Source organism: Myodes glareolus, chromosome 1, assembly GCF_982192425.1.
Source record: "Myodes glareolus chromosome 1, mMyoGla1.1, whole genome shotgun sequence".
NCBI classification, from domain to species: domain Eukaryota; kingdom Metazoa; phylum Chordata; class Mammalia; order Rodentia; family Cricetidae; genus Myodes; species Myodes glareolus.
Window position 1 is genome coordinate 7,742,051 of NC_142026.1, and position 17,624 is coordinate 7,759,674.

General features: G+C 43.0%; 2 protein-coding genes across 3 annotated transcripts; both read right to left on the reverse strand.

Moving 5' to 3' along the window:
• Nucleotides 1–2,424: 2,424 nt before the first annotated feature.
• On the reverse strand, nt 2,425–3,982 carry LOC148123246 (gamma-crystallin D). Of its 2 annotated transcripts, XM_087895910.1 has the most exons (3): nt 3,974–3,982; nt 3,644–3,886; nt 2,425–2,697 (listed from the first exon to the last, which is right to left on the reverse strand). In XM_087895910.1, exons 1-3 carry the CDS (start codon nt 3,980–3,982, stop codon nt 2,425–2,427), a joined length of 525 nt encoding a protein of 174 aa, XP_087752036.1. The 2 variants fall into 2 exon arrangements, with proteins under 2 accessions (XP_087752036.1, XP_087768358.1); XM_087912232.1 differs by having other exon boundaries at nt 3,644–3,982.
• Nucleotides 3,983–11,266: 7,284 nt separating this feature from the next.
• LOC125416244 (gamma-crystallin C) lies at nt 11,267–13,214 on the reverse strand. The gene is made up of 3 exons (XM_048459126.3): nt 13,014–13,214; nt 12,679–12,921; nt 11,267–11,607 (listed from the first exon to the last, which is right to left on the reverse strand). Exons 1-3 carry the CDS (start codon nt 13,020–13,022, stop codon nt 11,335–11,337), a joined length of 525 nt encoding a protein of 174 aa, XP_048315083.1. The 5' UTR covers nt 13,023–13,214; the 3' UTR covers nt 11,267–11,334.
• Nucleotides 13,215–17,624: the final 4,410 nt, after the last annotated feature.

Here is a 17,624-nt window from a genome sequence, read left to right on the forward strand (position 1 = left end):
GATTCCATAATGAAAACCAGTAATTTTTGGAAAAAAACCAAACTCATTCTTATTCTGTGTGGGCTACACATGTCCAGTGAACTAACAACAACAGGGCACCCACTTCTGGGGTTTATGTACATACGGGTCTATTTTACCCCCATTATAAGAAATCTCAAGGTAAGGGTGTTGGTGTTGATTCAGAGTTTTGAGAACACCGAGGTCAACACCTCTGAACTTTTGATGTCCTTTCCTTCCTGAGTATCACCTTCTTGGTGTAAGGTGACTGAAGTAATGGGGCATACTGCTAGAGCATCTGCCCTTTCAGCAGGGCAAGTGGAGGTTCTCCCTCTACTCTGTATCTTCCTCTAATTATTTGTCCTTGACCACTTTGGTATCAGGTGACCACCGCAGCAGAAAGGGAGTCTGGAAGAGATCTGTAAACTCCTCCTTTTTATATCACTTTTGGGGTATCAGAAGTGTTGTGAAAGAGCTGGAGAGATGACTCTGGTTAAGAGACCTGATGGCTCTTCCCGAGGAATCTGGTTCTATTTCCAGCACCCACATGGTGACTCACAGTTGTCTATAACTCAAGTTCTGGGGGGCCCAACAGCCTCTGTGGGTACCAACAATCAAGTGGTGCACAGATATACATGCAGGGAAAACATCCAGTTAAATAGAAAAGGAGAGAGAGAGACACACACACACAGAGAGAGACAGAGAGAGAGACAGACAGACAGAGAGAGAGAGAGAGAGAGAGAGAGAGAGAGATGTTCTAAAGTCTCTTATGGTGTCTAATCTTGGAAACCTGATTTCAAATCAGGACAACTTTGAATCTTGGTTTCCAGATGGTCACTGCTCAAAGAAACTGATCATAGAGGAGATTTCTAACCATCTGGTTTGAAGCATCACGTTTTTGTTTCTTTTTGTTTTAATTTTCCTCTCACTTATTTCCCAGTGTTTCCACCCCCTAGTCTCCCCAGATCCACCCCTTTTCCACCTCTCCTCTGACAGGAGCTGGCCTCCCAGGGACAACATCAACCACACATGCCGTAACGAGCTAGTGTGAGACCAGGCACATGCCATCACATCAAGGCTGGACAAGGCGCCCAGTAGTAAGAAAAGGGTCCCAAAGGAGTCAGAGACAGCTCTTTCTCCCACTGTTAGGAGTCCCACAAGAACACTGAGCTACTCAGTCATAACTATTTGCAGACTCCCTGATCTCTGCAAACTCCCATGAGTCCCAGTTAGTTGGTCCTGTGGGTTGTGTCCTATCGGTGTTCCTGATCCCTTTGGTTCCTCCAATCCTTCCTTCCCCTCCTCTGCAGGACTCCCAAGCTCCTCCTAAGGTTTGCCTGTGGGACTCTGCACTGGCTTCTACTCTCATCAATGAAGTTAACACATTTTTCACAGGCTGAAAACTCAAATACATCAATGAAGTTAACACGTTTTTCACAGGCTGAAAACTCAAATAAAAACGTGCTTTGAAGGTATTTTATTTTTACTTTTAGAAAGATTTTAAAAGCTTTTACTTTATATGAGTGTTTTGCCTGCATATATGTATATATAACGTGTGCCTGCCTATGTCAGAAAGGGCATTTTGTCCTCTGGAACTGGAGTTACAGACAGCTGTGAGCCACCATATTGATGCTGGCAACTTGACCTGGATCCTCAAAAGTGCCCTTACCCTCTGAGGCAGCTGTCCAATCATACAGATGTTTTATAAACTGTAAAGTTTTCTTTATGTGAAGGTATACCTCTACTTTGAGAATTTGTTACTCATGGATCACACACTGTGGTTGCTACTTGCTGTGTGTGTGTGTGTGTGTGTGTGTGTGTGTGTGTGTGTTATGCATTCACATTTAAACAAACTGATGTGCCGGACAGGGTGGTGCACATCTGTCATCCTGGCAGTGTGGAGGCCGAATCAAAAGCATCTCAAATTTGAACTAGAGAGATGCTCAGTCCATATAGCACTTGCTTTGGCGATCATGAGGGTCTGAGTTTGATGCCCAGACCTATGTGAACATCCTGGCCTGGTGACTGGCACTTGTAATCTAAGCATCATGACATCAGAAATGAATCTGTCTGGGACCCTAGGGCAGTGATCCTGGCCTATGTGTTAGGCCAGGCCAGCACAGGCCTGTTGCAAAGGGACCCAAAGTAGATGGCTCACAACTAACAGCCAGGTTAACCTCTAAGTTCTATATATATGGGCTGTACACATGCATACACAAACACATGCACATACATACACACACACACACACATACATATACACATACAAGCTTGAGGCTAGCTTGGGATGGATACTGAGACCCTGTTTTGAACCAATAAGCGTTAACAATCAGGAGGTAAGAAAAAGAGAAGCGAATCAGTGCCAGGAACACACAGAAAATATTTTATTAACTTCCAGATGGAGAAAGGGTAGAGTAAAAAACCAATTCAATAGAAATCCGTGACTCTCCGCAGAGAGCCCACCCTGGCATTCACAGCGCCCCAGTCGTGGTAGCGCCTATACTCCCCGGGCCTCAGCAGGTACTGCCGCCCCCGGTAGTTGGGCATCTCGTAGAGGACCCAGCAGCCTTCCAGCACATTGAGGGAGTGGATCTCATTGAGGTGGGATCGGTCCTGGAGAGAGGGGCAGTCCTCAGTGAACTCCACCATCTGGCCTCTGTAGTCTTCCCTCTCGTACAGTCTGATCCTGTGAGAACCGGCCTGGCAGGCCCAGAAACAGAGAACAGCAGTGACGAGACAGTTCTAAAGCCGTAGGATGGCCTCGCTTGCCTCGAGCCATTTGAAATAGAAGATGGAAACATTAATTAGCTTGGGCTGCTTATAAACTTGTCACAATGTGGCCAGATTCGGTGATGTTCTGAGGTCAGAAAGTTATGAGCAAATGGAAGGAAAAGGAGGTGGGAATAAGTTCAGATACTACCAGGGTGAGACCACCTCCTTTGCAGCTCACTGTAAAGCAAGCATCACAGCGAAATCCTGGCCTTAACAGCTTGTTGTTGAGGTTTGGTATTTGAGGGACCTGTTCTTATACTCAAATACATTAAGACATTAAATATCTAAAGCCTCAGAATGCTCAGTTAATAATTTATAAATACAATGAGGAACAAAGTAGGGATATAAAATCACTGAACCCAAGAGCCAGTTATTCATAAATGACATCATTTTAAAGCGCACAAGACATAGAAGTGGCTCAGGTGTAAAGCATCTGTGTTGGTCTGGGTCGAGGGAAGGTTCTCTGGCTAGATCAGATGGAGGAAACCCCAGAGACACAAGAGGGAACAAAACGAGGAAAGAGGTTTAAATATATTGCTTCTGTGTTCAGTAACCACCATGTATTATAAGCACATTTAATCTCTTTCTATTGTTCCGTCCTAAATCATCACAAGTCAGGACTCAGAGTTCATACATCTCGCATGCTGCCAATGTCCTACTGCGCAAATACTTATGGACCAATTTGTAAATAGGTAACACTTTGCTCTTCCGTGTGTGTGTGTGTGTGTGTGTGTGTGTGTTGGAGGGTGGGCTATGAACTAATTCATTCTGTTCATTCTGGCTTTTATGGATCTTTTTTTTTTTTACCTAAAGACTCAGGCCTACATCTAACCTGCAATTAGGGTACTCAGTTTTGGTCAGAATATAGACTCACGTGGGGGATGAGGCGGCAGGAGCGGACAGAGTCGCTGAGGCCCATCCACTGCTGGTAGTCAGGGTAGTCCCCACGCCTCAGGAAGTACTGGCAGCCTGCGAAGTTGGGCTGCTCATAGAGCATCCAGCAGCCACTGTCCACGCGCACAGAGTTGCAGCGGCTGAAGTAGGGCTGCAGGTTGGAGTGGTCGCTGCTGCACTCATAGTGGCGGCCTTGGAAGCCGCGGTCCTCATAGAAGGTGATCTGGAAAGCAAGGCAAGGCTCAGAGGTCTGTTGTGGCATAGACCCGAGGGCTGGTCCCTCCCCAGGCCCTGGGTGCCCTGGGCTCACCTTCCCCATGGCTGGTGTTGGTGGTTTAGATGGGATGGTGCTGTTGGATGTGTAGGGCTGGGAGCAGGGTCTATATAGCAGGAGGTCTGCTGTGTTGGCAGGAACAACACAATAGGGCTTCACGGGGGGCAGGGCACTTTCAGGTTCTCCTCTTTTCTCTTTGCTGTCATAGCCCACGGGACTCATTGTGGGTTTCGGTCCTATTCACTCGGGAGCATTCGGGTTGCTATTGCTAGCTGATGCTATTGAGATTGTTTAAAAAAAAGTAATTTGGCACATTGTGTATTTAATAATAGAAGCAGGGCTTCAGCCATTTCATAGATACATTTCATAGATAGACCATACTCTTCTTTGTAGAGTTAGACAAAACAAAAACGAGTAAGTCGGGAGCAGAGCGTGTCTTAATGTGGTCAATCTAAGTTGTGTAAGACCTGCTGTACTGTTCGGGAATGCCCCAACCCTGAACGTGGGTTAATAGGACAGGATAGACTCAACTGAATGTTGAAAATTTCAAATCCTTTGGAGACTTTTAGAATTAAAAGTTGTAAGAAATTGGGACAATTTCACCAAGGGAATTGCCAGAATTTCACACTTTCACTGTGAAAAACCAAAGCAAACCAAAATTCCAAACAAGCAAAGACTGTCTTCAGTATTGTTTGTGACTTTGTTGCACGCTGGAGGTAAAGTAGACCACACTTTAGCAATGTGTGGTTCGCAACCGAAAGGAAACTAGTTTTAAGTTGTTTAACCTTAGAGCTAAAAAGAAAAGTCTGACTCTGAGGAAGTGAGAAAACCAAATCCAGCTAAACACAAAACTCATCAGACCTTAGACTCCATAGTACACAACTCTGGCGGGATCTTGGCGGTGCCTTTGTTCTGTGGGAGAGAGAGGGTAAACAGTTAAAAAGACAGGACTGGCTTCTGACTGAGAAGCCATTGACAATGGCACTGGGGCTTGTTTCGTCTGCATGTACTGGATTTTTGGGATCCAGTCTGTTTGGATGCTCACCTTCCTGGACCTGGAGGGAGGGGGGAGGAACTTGGACTTCCCACAGGGCAGGAAACTCTGACTGCTCTTGGGACTGGAGAGGGAGGAGGAGAGGGAGTGGGGGGAGGGGGAGGGTATTGGGAGGAGGGGAGGAAGTGGAAATTCTTATAAATAAATAAATAAATAAATAAATAAATAAATAAATAAATAAGGAAATTAAAAAAAAAAGACAGGACTGGAATGCCACAGGAAGCGGGGACTCTAGGAAGACCTTCCTGGGGATTTGTTGGCTTGGAGAAGTCAGATGGGGCAGAAGGGGCAGCGGACTGGAAGATGCTGCTGCCTAGCTCCTTTCATGCCCACAGAAGCACTTGGCCTTGCCTTTGACTCAGTCAAAGCAAAAAACTGAAGCCCCAGCTATGTGCGATATGATGATTTCAGTTATTATTTTCTGTTGTCTGGCTTTCTGATCACACATAGACACATGTTACAAACTCATCTAGAAAAGCTGAGAATAGGTAGGCAGGGTATCTCATACAGAGAGTCATTATGATCGGAACATTTTCAATAATAAAACACAAACTGAGAGCAGTGTTACATTTGTCGGAGTTGTTTCTGAGTCTTGGGCTCTGAGAGGGGGGAAGTGTTGATTGGCAAAGAGTACGGAAGAGTTTGGACGGGATGAATCAGGGAGGAAGGAGTGCAGGGGACATGCATGTACGTGGGGTGGGGGGGATCACTGCTTTTGTTGATATAAAATTATATTTAGAACACTTCTTCAGGGCCCAAACAAGGAGATTTTATTGATCATTGTGGAGGTTTTATTTTAACCCCGACTGAACAGACAAGGGCAACATCCCAGACTTTTATAAAGCAGAAAAGCTAATGGGTGGGCCAATCTGTGACTCCATTTAAATGCTTACAGGAAGTTCCATGAGTGACAAGGTTATATAAGACTCAATGCCTGTGTTGAACACAGTGTGTGAGGTGAGCATGTGTCAGGTGTGGGGTGACTGGGGCTGCCACTGAAGGAGGAGCTGGAGGTGAGCATATATCATTGGCTCAGGAGTCATCTAATCCCGGAAGGGACTCATCATCAACCCTGGCTTTTAAAGCGACGGTAGACGCTGCCGATAATCTGTGCAGTTGGTGCAGATGCCAGTCCACAGGCAGGAGAAGCGTGTGAAAACAGCTGTTCTGAGAGCTTACTATATCTCATCAGCCTGAGTCTTTCTTCACTGGGGTGGAGAGAAAAATGTAATATCCATCCTTTTGTGGGTTTTTTTTTTCTCCCATTTTTTTTTTCAGGCGCGCTAAGGTATTTTCCTGGGGAGAGAGGACACATGGGAATTACTGTGAAGTCTCTGGATTGGGAGTCTCCCCAGCTTTCACATTTGCCTGGAGGTGAGAACTGGTACCTTGAGGGCTGTGGAAGCTGATGTACTTTGGTGTGGCATTTAGAGGAATGTTGTAATGTTTTGAATCAGTCCATAATTTTTCTTTTGTTTTGTTTTTCAAGACAGGCTTTCTCTGTGTAATAGCCCTGGCTGTTCTGGAACTTACTTTGTAGACCAGGCTGTCCTCAGACTCATAGAGATCCTCCTGCCTCTGCTTCCTTAGTGCTGGGATTAAAGGTATGTGCCACCACTGTCTGGTTTATACTTTTTATAATTTTATATATATTTTAAATTTGTTACTCATTCTTTTTGTGGTTGTTTTGTTTAGAGTCAAGGGTTTCTCTTCTTTATTTATTTAACTTTGTTCTCTTGTACAATACATCCTGACAGCAGTTTCCCCTTCCTCCACTTTTCCCAGTCCCCACACTTCCTTCTTCCCTGTTCCACTCCTCCTCCATTTCCCTTCAGAAGAGAGGAAGAGAGCAGGCTGCGCAGAGATATCAACTGAACACAGCACAACAAGTTACAATAAGACTAGGCACAAACCCTCAGATCAAGGCTTTCATGAATAAATAATATAAGCGTCTGACTTCTACCGGAGGAACCAACTCAGTAGGAGAAAAGGTTCCCACAGGAAAGCCAAGAGTCGGAGACATGCCCACTCCCACAACTGAAAGTCCCACAAGAATAGCAAGCTACACAATTATAATATATGTGCAGAGAATCTAGGTCAGACATATTCAGGCTCCATGGCGGCCACTTTAGTCTCTGTGAGCCCTTATGAGTCCTGCTTAGTTGATTCTATGGTCTTTGTTCTCCTGGTGTCCTCAACTCCTCTGGCTCCTACAATCCTTCCTCACCTTGACTGTGGGATTCTGCCTAATGTTTGGCTGTGGGTCTCTGCTTCTGCCTCCATTACTGATGGATGAAACCTCTAAGGATAATCAGATGAGGCACTGGTCTCTTCTGACTGGAATGGCCTGCGCTGGAGCAGGCTCATTCAATATTTTTTATAGTTTTTATTTTTATCCCCAATCATTCCCTGTTGTTTTAAAAAAATCTTTTTTTTCCCCTCAGATATTTATGTCATCTGCTTGGCAGCTGAAGTCACCATGCAAGAGTTTTCAAACTCTTGGTAAAATGATATCTGAGAGATAATGGTACCTGGGAGACAGAGGCAGGCAGATCTCTGAGTTTGAGACCAGTGTGGTCTGCAAGGTGAGTTCCAAGCCAGTCAGGGTGACATAGAGATTCTGTCTCAAACTCTGTTGCTTTGACCCATTAAGAAAACTACAAATCAAGTGAAGCTGCCAAGTGTGGGAACGTGGATGGGAGCACACCTTATTAGGGACTTCCATATTTATGGAGGTTAAAATGTCCTCTTGTAAACATTTCACAAACAGTATAAGAATGGAGAGTGATTAGTTTTAATTTTGTTTTAATTATCTTTGCTTAGTCAAAAACAAAACAAAATGGCACTACTATGTTGGTTCCATTTAGAGAATTTTTTTTGGTAAACCTAAAATGTTGAGAACTGCTTAGTTTCAAGAATATAAAGTTAAATAAGATAAACATTTGAGGTGATTTATCTGCTTGTAAAGTTTCCAAAACCAACCCTAGAATCATTTCAGAAATGCATTCCTCCATGTTAGGAACAATACAGAGTTAAGGACCTTCAGCCCACTGCGCGGGGAGTCATTGCTTCTGCTGACTCGCTGTGAGAACCTGGTGTGTTGCTTAATTTAACAAAAACAGTGTTTTATTTTATTGACTTAATTTGTTTAGGATAGAGGCTTCTGATAAGATACAGCTTAAAAAAAAGACTTCAAAATAATGTTCTCCTTTATGCCAATAAGCCCATCACTTGAGAAGCAGAGGCAATGGAGATTGCTGAGTTTAAGATCATCCAGGGCTAAGGGATACACACATGTGCATGCACACACATGCGCGCATACACAGAAAGACACACACACACACATAGATAACTCACACGTGCACACACATGCACACATGTACACGTGTGTCCCTTCCATGAACAGTTTATTTCCTTACTTTGCATGGCATTTCACCTTAAACACAGTAGTTCACTTGGACCCCTTCCTTCCTGTGTGCCACCGTCACCATCAACTCTGCTTTGCCATTTTTATGTTCAGACCTTCTGCCGAGATGTGTGATTCACCAGGAGAGCCATCAAATTGGATGAAAGTCATGGGAGCCTGGCTTCTCGGGGCTGCTCTCTTGGAACTGGAAAGAAGTGGCAAGCTCATTGTAACTTGGTGTGAGAGAAAGACAGAAAATGGGACATTTAAAAAGCACTTGGATCACTTCTGAAGTTTATTCCTTCAAAGAGTGATATGCAAACCTAAATACCATTAGCACAAGGATCCCAGGCTGTGCTGAGTCATTGATAAAGTTTATTTCTAAACAGCGGAGGAGTATTGAGAGATACTCTTCTTCTTGCCTGTGTCCCACTGGTTTGGAGATGGAACAGAGGAGCCGATAGGCAGGGGTTGGAGGGACAAAGAAGGAGTGGGAAGTAGCAAAGCGGCAGCAGTGGGAGAAAGAAGGGTCTACCTTCTTGTTCCCTGTCCTCCAGGCAGATGGTGAAGGCAGGATGTGTTGTGTCTGGAATGCAATCTTCTGGTTTCTGTCTGGTCCCTGGAGCAAGGACAGACTGTTTCCTACTCTTTGGAAACTGTTCCTGTTTGGGATGTTTCTCTAGACTGGAAAACAAGAAAGTGCCAAAGAAACGGATAAAGAAGTGTTGCACAAGTATTTTGTGCTCAGCAAACACTTTCTATATCCAAAGTGCTAAGGATAATATAAAACACACAGCAGCAGAAATATGCAAATAATTATGACTCTATTTTCCCTAGAAATTTGTCATGGGATGATTCTGAAAGTATAATGGAATTAAAGGTACCCAAATAAAAGTATATATTACTTTTAATATATATTTGTTTGTTTGTTGTGAGGGTCTCGAGGTTCCTAGGCTTGCCTGGAACTCACTATGCAGCTAAGGCTGGCTTCAAACTTGCTGTGATCCTCTTGCCTCAGATTGCAGGGTTATGGGGTTATAGTGGCGCCACCATACTCAGATCTAGTTATTCACTTAAAAAGTTGATCACATCTTGCCATTTGAAAGAGTGTTTAGCAGTATTTCTATATCTAACTCCGGTAGTAGAGAAGCTTTTTAGTGTTTTTTTTTTTAAATCCCCAACACTACATATAGCAATCCCGTGATAGGTGATCAATAAACAGTAAAGATTCTATCTCAATAGCTAATCACTGGGCAGTCCATAGAAATAAAATTAAAAAGCAATAAACAACTTTCACTGTGAACAGTCAGTCTCCTTCTGGATCTCTACTCTCCTGAAATTATAGCATATCAACACAAGAGCCCATGTATAATGATGTGTTTGTACCATTGTGTATAAAAGCCCAATAACCAATTGAGAAAAGATGTAGGAGTTTAGGAAACCTCCAAACAATGTACACCACTTAACTGTGAACCAGAATAAGATACTGACCTAAATATAACTCCATATTGTATCACATTTTAAACACAACACACAGCCCTACACAGTGATACACACCTGCAAGCTGAAGTTAGAAAGACTGAGAGTTCAAGGCTGGCATGAGCAACATAGTGAGATCCTATCTTGTAAACAAACAAACATTGTAAATGTATTATCTGATTTCAGCTCTGTGAATAAGGTAAGAATTCCCAGAAGGGTACCCAAGTGTAAACAGGGATCATCAATTAAAGGTCTTTTTACTTCTATATTGATAGAATGTGTGAAGTGTTAAGGCTCTGAGTGACTCTGCTGGTTAGCTTTAATGGCTGTGGTTTATTAAGAAATCTTCTTCATAGTCTCATGAATGTGTACGCTTGGTCCCTACGGAACAGGTTAGGGAAAGTACTGGGAGGTGTGGCCTTGCTGGAAGAAGATTGTCACTGGGGCTGGGCTTTGAAAGTTTGCACACTTGGTCCTGTTCCAGTTTGCTCCCTTAGCTTGTGTTTGCAGTTGAAGATATGATCTCCCAGCTTTCCGCTCTGGCCTGCCGCGTCACCATACTGCCACTATGGACGCCCCCTCTGCAACTCTAAACTTACGAGTTCTTTCTTTCCTTAATTGCCTTTGGCCACGCTGTCTTACCACAGGAATAGCAAAGCACCTGACACAGTCAAAACAGAATGAGTCATGAAGAGTCTCTCTCTTGAACAAAACAGGGCTTCTCTGTGTAGTCCTGGCTGTCCTAGAACTCACTCTGTAGACCAGGTTCAGAGATCCACCTGCCTCTGCCTGCTGGATTAAAGGAATGCACCACCACCACCCAGCAGGAGGTGAGTCTTAACAGAGGAGGATTGTTTAGTTTGGGTGACACTGGCTAAGAATCTTTCTCACTGGGAGTGGTTTTGGAAAGCAGGGAATTTTAACATTGCAAGGATGGCAGCAGCCCTAGCCGTCGGTAGGTAATACTGCGCTGGACAGTAAACAAAATTCCCTAAAGAGTCTGGAAAAGCTGTTTGTCAAATAAGGCTCCAACCACTTCCGGGATTAGAAGAAAACTTTGACTATATTGTTCTTCGATGGCCTCGGCTAACTGCCTCCTCTCTAGTAGCTACGCTGGTGTGTGCCTTTGGTTTGATCTGTCCTTTTTTTCTCAGGCAGGTATACCCTCCCCCATCAGGTATACCTTCCCCCAACATGTATACCCTCCCCCACCAGATACAAAGTCTATCACTGAGGTACTTACATCCCAGCCATCTAAGACATGTTCAAACTTACACAATTTAAAAGTTCTTGAACACCTTAACTTCCCCATTCTCATCTCAACCTTTAAACAGGGAGCATTTACAGGCGGGTGGATTCGCACACAATGAAAGAATAGCAGAAGTCAGGGTTTGCCAACAATACAGACTAAATACTTTATTAGGTTCCAAAATGAGAAAATGGTAGTGTTAACCTATTTCAGTATAAATCTACCACCCTCCGCAAAGAGCCTGCCTTAGCATCTACCGCGCCCCAGTCGTGGTAGCGTCGGTACTCTTGAGGTCGGAGCAGGTACTGCCGGCCCCGGTAGTTGGGCATCTCATAGAGGACCCAGCAGCCCTCCAGCACGTGCAGAGAGCGCACCTCACTGAGGTGGAAGCGGTCCTGGATGCAGGCGCAATCTTCATTCAGCTCCATCATGAGGCCTTTGTGGTCTTCTCTCTCATACAGCCGCATTCTGTGGGAGCCTGTCTGCTTGGGACACAAAAAGATTAGAGGAAAGCAATTGAGTCTCTTCCAGAACTCACTCAAGCAAACAATGGCAGAGATTGGCTGGCTGAGACAGGAGGCGGTTGGTGTGGAATCGGAGCCTCTGAGATTCAGGAGAGCCGTGTTCTGACAGACCGGCTGGCATTGCCAGCTTCTACATACCCAGTTTCTGTTTTTCATCTAGGAGGTGGAATTTTTTAAATATTGAATCCAAATTTGAGCCAAAAATTCAAATATCTTATTTCCCAATTCTCTGTGTTCGTTCTAAGCTGGGTGTTGGAGGAAATATAAATAATGTATGTTGATTAATAGTTTTTTTAGTTTTACATTTGTTTATATACATGTGTCCATCGTTAAAATAGGAATTTTTTTTTACTTCACTTTTTGGATTTTGAGAATTTCATACATTAGTACAACTTACTTCATTCCCAAAAGTCCCATTTCCCCTATTTTGTAGTTCCCTAGTGGCTTCAAACTCAATATCCTTCAACCTCGCTTCCTAGATGCTAGGATTACAGCTTATCCCTGTGCCTGGCTGAAGTAGAATTCAGAAAATAAAAATCCTCTGTGGAGAGTTAATTTAAATACCCACTCAACCTAGGATTTAGCTGATTTTCAAAACTAAGGAAATTCCAGAATTGGTTTCTGCCTTTACATAGCTTTGATCACTGGACTTTTCCATGTTTGCTGCCCCCCAGTAAAGTGTAATTAACTCTCTTATCAGAAAGTCCTTTATAGATAAAAATCAATCTGATGGGTATAATGCCTACTTGTGACCAACCAAATTCCCATTTACAACTGCATTCATTGAGACAACTTTTGATTAACCTAATGGTAACAATGATAAAGTGGATTTTTTTTTTTCTAAATAGATTTCTTCGTATAATTTTGTCTTCCTGCCTGTGTCCCTGTGAATGTGGGCAGGCACTTAAAGCCCACTTAACCCTTAGGTACTTCTACAGAAAAAAACTTTCTCCCTGGAACTCACATCAGTAAAACCGTGAGGACCCTTGGGAAGCAAGAGATGAAGAAAGGAAGTCAACCAGGACTCACGTGGGGGATGAGGCGGCAGGAACGGACAGAGTCGCTGAGGCCCATCCACTGCTGGTAGTCAGGGTAGTCCCCACGCCTCAGGAAGTACTGGTGGCCCTGGTAGTTGGGGCGCTCATAGAGCATCCAGCAGCCACTGTCCACGCGGATGGAGTTGCAGCGGCTGAAGTAGGTCTGCAGGTTGGGGCAGTCTGTGCTGCACTCATAGCAGCGGCCCTGGAAACCGCGGTCCTCGTAGAAGGTGATCTGGAAAGGAAAAGCAGTTCTGGATGAGATCATTTTCTCCTTGTGTTAAGGCCGGTCCCTCTGACATTTTGTTTAGTTTGCGGTCTGCTCACCTTCCCCATGGCTGACTGACCGTGGTGAGTTCAGTGTCGAGCCAGAGAGCGGCGGGTCTATATAGCAGGAGGGCTGCTGCGTTAGCGGAACAGCACAAAAGGGGCCCCAGGGCTGAGGGGGTTTTTTACATGCTGCATTCAGTGGCCGTGATTGTAGAGCCGCCTGGTTCTCTAGAGTGTTCCAGTGCTGCCCTGGATGGGCTGCTGGGTGTTGTTTTATTTGGATTCTTACTGTTTTTTAAATTTATCAGCAAGTCAGCCTGAACTTTTGACCTGAAGTCCATGTCCCAACATTGTGATTTCATTATACTTGGTAAGTCTGGGAGAAACCTGTGCATTTGTAGAAGTTCCCCCTGAGCTGAGAAGACTGGAATTCTGCGAATACTGCAAATGTTGACTATTCTCCCAGTATGACAGAGATTTGTCAACGTTATTTCTCCTTCCTACATACTTTCTTTACAGGATTTGCTGGTTCAGACAGGACACAAATCTAGATTCTGATCTTTGTTCTTCTTGACGTGTTGAACCGATGCTCAGGACCTAATCATTAGCTTCCCCTTTGGTGAGGGTACACTGTGTGACTCAAAATCAGCCCCCTGTAATCAGCTTGTGCTTAAGAACAAAGGGAAAGGAGCCTATAGCCCTGAGATCCAAGACTGACAAGGATGTCTGAATTGCTTTCCCATTTTCAAGGCCAGGGAAAGTCCTAGAATTTCCAATGAAAGAGTGAGATTTGAACCCAGGCTGCAAGGACACCACGAATCACACCTCAGAGGAGAAGTCGTCTTATGGGAGATTGAATGACAAGAGGGAAAGAAGAGAACACAGCAAAGCAAACACATGAGGAGGAAGGAAGGGCATCCTCTATCATTCGGCAACTCTGGCACCTCTACCCAGGACCTGTTATTCGCCTATTAGATAAGTACCCTCAGATAAGATTGCTCAGAGTGATTGTGTCTACACAAGGACAAATCTAAAGCCAACATGCCACCAACAGTATGCTGGACACCATCTTTCTCAGCCCAAAGAACCAAGCACTTCTTTCAAATACTTTCTAGCAGTTTTGTGAAGCAAATATAACATCGCATAGATGTTAGAGTTCTGCTAATGAACTAACTCTCTCTCACCACACACACACACACACACACACACACACACACACACTGCGAACACACACGCATGCACACACCACACACACACACACACACACACACACACCACACTACCCTTGTGTCCCAGCACTATTACTTTTTTATTTACAGCATTGTCTGTGTTCTAGAAACCCTTCAACATGGGAAAGGCTTAATAATATAGCCAGTGATACAAATCCACCCTCATCTCTGATGTCCAATCTACAATCAGTCTCTCTTTCTCTTCCTCCCTCTTTTTCTCCTCCCATGATGTAGCCTACAATCCTTGACTACTGCATCCTCCTGTCTCAGACATCTTGGTGCTGTGATTATAGATTTGCACTGCCAAATTTCTCGAGCTTCCCCCCCACTATCCTCTCTTTTTTTCCCCTCCATCCCACTCTGTCTCTTTCTGTGTATGGCAGTGGTGGGAATTGAATCCAAGGCCTTATTCATGCTAGGTTAGTGCTATCCCACTGAGATTCTCCACACATACCTCCATTTTTTTTTGAGCTTCCTCTAACCACACAACCAAGGCACACATTCTAGACTCAACTCCTCTATTGTTACCTCTCTGAAAGCCACCTTATTTCCTCAGTGTGTGTGTTCTCCCTGCAAGCAACAAGCTGTAAACTTAACGTATTACAGGCAGGCAGTTGAGCTCACAGACATTAGCATTCGTAAAGGAGATTGTGTATATAATGCTTTTGGCACACTACTTGATGCAAATGAACACGGGGAATACTAGTGACATTGACAATAGAGTTGGAGAGCCATCATTAAAGGTGTCAGCCTATTAACTGACCAAAGATGTTCAGTGTTCTCAAAGCAATTTTGTGGCTGAAAAAGATGAGTCTTGGAGAAGACATTAGAAATCTTGTCAGGGAACTAGAGAGATGGCTCAGCAATTAAGAGCACTGACTGCTGGTTCAATTCTTTCTTCCTTCTGAATAAAATTCCCTTAAGTAGGCAGGTGTACCATGTTTCCTTCATCCACTCCTCTGCTGAAGGACACTTAAACTGCTTCCATACCTTGGCTATTCATTCCTTCTTCTCTCTACATAGCCCTGGTTCCTGGAACTGGTTCAATTCCTAGCACTTACATAGCACTCACAACTGTCTGTAACTCTAGTTACAGGAAATCCAACACCCTCACACAGACATAAATGCAAGCACATATACACATAAAAAAACACTAATGCATATAAAAAATAAAAAGGAAACATTTTTGTCTTAGTCAGGTTTTTTGGTTTTAATTGCTGTGAAGAGACAATATGACCACAGCAACTCTTATAAATGAAAACATTTAATTGAGGGGGCTCACTTACAGTTTGAAAGGTTCAGTTCATATCATTGTGGTGGGGAGCATGGTGGCATGCATGCAGATATGGCGCTGGAGCTGAGAGTCCTACATCTTGACTCTGAGGTAACAGGAAGTCAACTGACTGTCAGACTGAGGGAAGCTTGAGCAAAAGAGACCTCAGTGCCCACCCCAACAGTGACACACTTCCTCCAACAAGGCCACACCTCCTAATAGTGCTACTCCCTTTGGAGACCATTTTCTACTAAGCCACCACAATCATAAAAAAAGAAAATAGGAAGGAAAGAGGAAGGAAGGAAGGAAGGAAGGAGGAAGAAAGGAAGAAAGGAAAGAAAGAAAGAAAGAAAGAAAGAAAGAAAGAAAGAAAGAAAGAAAGAAAGAAAAAAAAAGGAATCCTGTCTCAGGTCTTTAATCCCAGAACTGGACAGAGGCAGGAGGATTTCTGTGAGTTCAAGACCAACCTGATCTACATAATGAGTTACAGGATGCGAGGGCCATGTAGAGAGAAGAAGGAACAAATAGCCAAGTTATGGAAGTGGCTTAAGTGCCCTTCAGCAGATGAGTGAATGAAGAAAACATGATATATCTGTCTACTTAAGGGAATTTTATTCAGAAGGAAGGAAGAATGAAATGATGTTGTTTGAAATGGATGAAACCAAAGATCATTGTATTAAATTCAGTCAGACTCACAAAAATGAAAATCACATGTTTTTCTCTCATATGTGAACATTTCATTTAAAAATATATGAGATGGTAACAAAAGAGTTTAGGATCAGTTGGGGTGGGTAGGAGGGATATTCTTAAGGTCTGAGGCAAATATGATCTAAGTACAATGGTACAATATTGTACAGGTGTGAAAAGTGTCACAACATGATATGGGATTCTCCTCTATATGCTGTGATTATGTTTTATTGCCATTGGTTAATAAAGAAGCTGCTTTAAGCCAATGATGTAACAGAGTAAAGCCAGAGGGAAATCCAAACAGAGATGTAGAGAGAGAGAGAGTTGGTGGAGTCAGGGAGACACCATGTAGCTGCAAAAGGAGATAGATGCCTGGAACACTACTGGTAAACCATGAGCCTTGTGGTAAAATATAAAATAATAGGAATGGGTTAATTTAAGGTGTAAGAGTTACTTAATAAGAAACATAAGCTATTGGCCAAGCAGTATTGTAATAAATATAGTTTCTGTGTAATTATTTTAGGTCTGGGTGTCTGGGAAACAAATGAGCAGTCTCTGCCTACAACAATGTTCATTCTGTGGTATACTAACTAAAATTATTAACAACAAATAAAATAAAATAACAGAAATAATAACTCCATATTTCATAAGCCTTCTTTTCGCTTAAAATTTGTTCACTAAAAAATTCTTTTAATGCATAGTTCCATATAACCCAGGCTGGATATAAATTCTACATGTATTGTGGACTGGATATAAATTCTACATGTATTGTGGACTGGATATAAATTCTACATGTATTGTGAACTGGATATAAATTCTACATGTATTGTGAACTGTATATAAATTCTACATATATTGTGGACTGGATATAAATCCTACATGTATTGTGGACTGGATATAAATTCTACATGTATTGTGGACTGGATATAAATTCTACATGTATTGTGAACTGGATATAAATTCTACATATATTGTGGACTGGATATAAATCCTACATGTATTGTGAACTGGATATAAATTCTACATATATTGTGGACTGGATATAAATCCTACATGTATTGTGGACTGGATATAAATTCTACATGTATTGTGGACTGGATATAAATTCTACATGTATTGTGAACTGTATATAAATTCTACATGTATTGTGAACTGTATATAAATTCTACATGTATTGTGGACTGGATATAAATCCTACATGTATTGTGGACTGGATATAAATCCTACATGTATTGTGGACTGGATATAAATTTTACATGTATTGTGGACTGGATATAAATTCTACATATATTGTGAACTGGCCTTGAACTCATTATCTTCCTATCTCTCCTTCTGAAGTATTGGAATCATAGACTGCACCACCCTGCCATGCCCATCCCTGTATTTTTTTAAGAAAATCCCCATATAAGGTCTTACCAGCAATTTACTAAGATTCCCTTTACTATCTTTACTAGTATACACTAATTAAACATCATGAGT

Excerpts from the sequence above, each read along its gene's own strand:
- LOC125416244 (XM_048459126.3), bottom strand. Across the intron at positions 11,608-12,678 it reads CCTGCCGCCTCATCCCCCAC|ACAGGCTCCCACAGAATGCG; the intron begins GTGAGTCCTGGT and ends TGTCCCAAGCAG.
- LOC148123246 (XM_087912232.1), bottom strand. The coding sequence starts at position 3,982 with ATGGGGAAGGTGAGCCCAGGGCACCCAGGGCCTGGGGAGGGACCAGCC. Across the intron at positions 2,698-3,643 it reads CCTGCCGCCTCATCCCCCAC|GCCGGTTCTCACAGGATCAG; the intron begins GTGAGTCTATAT and ends TGGGCCTGCCAG.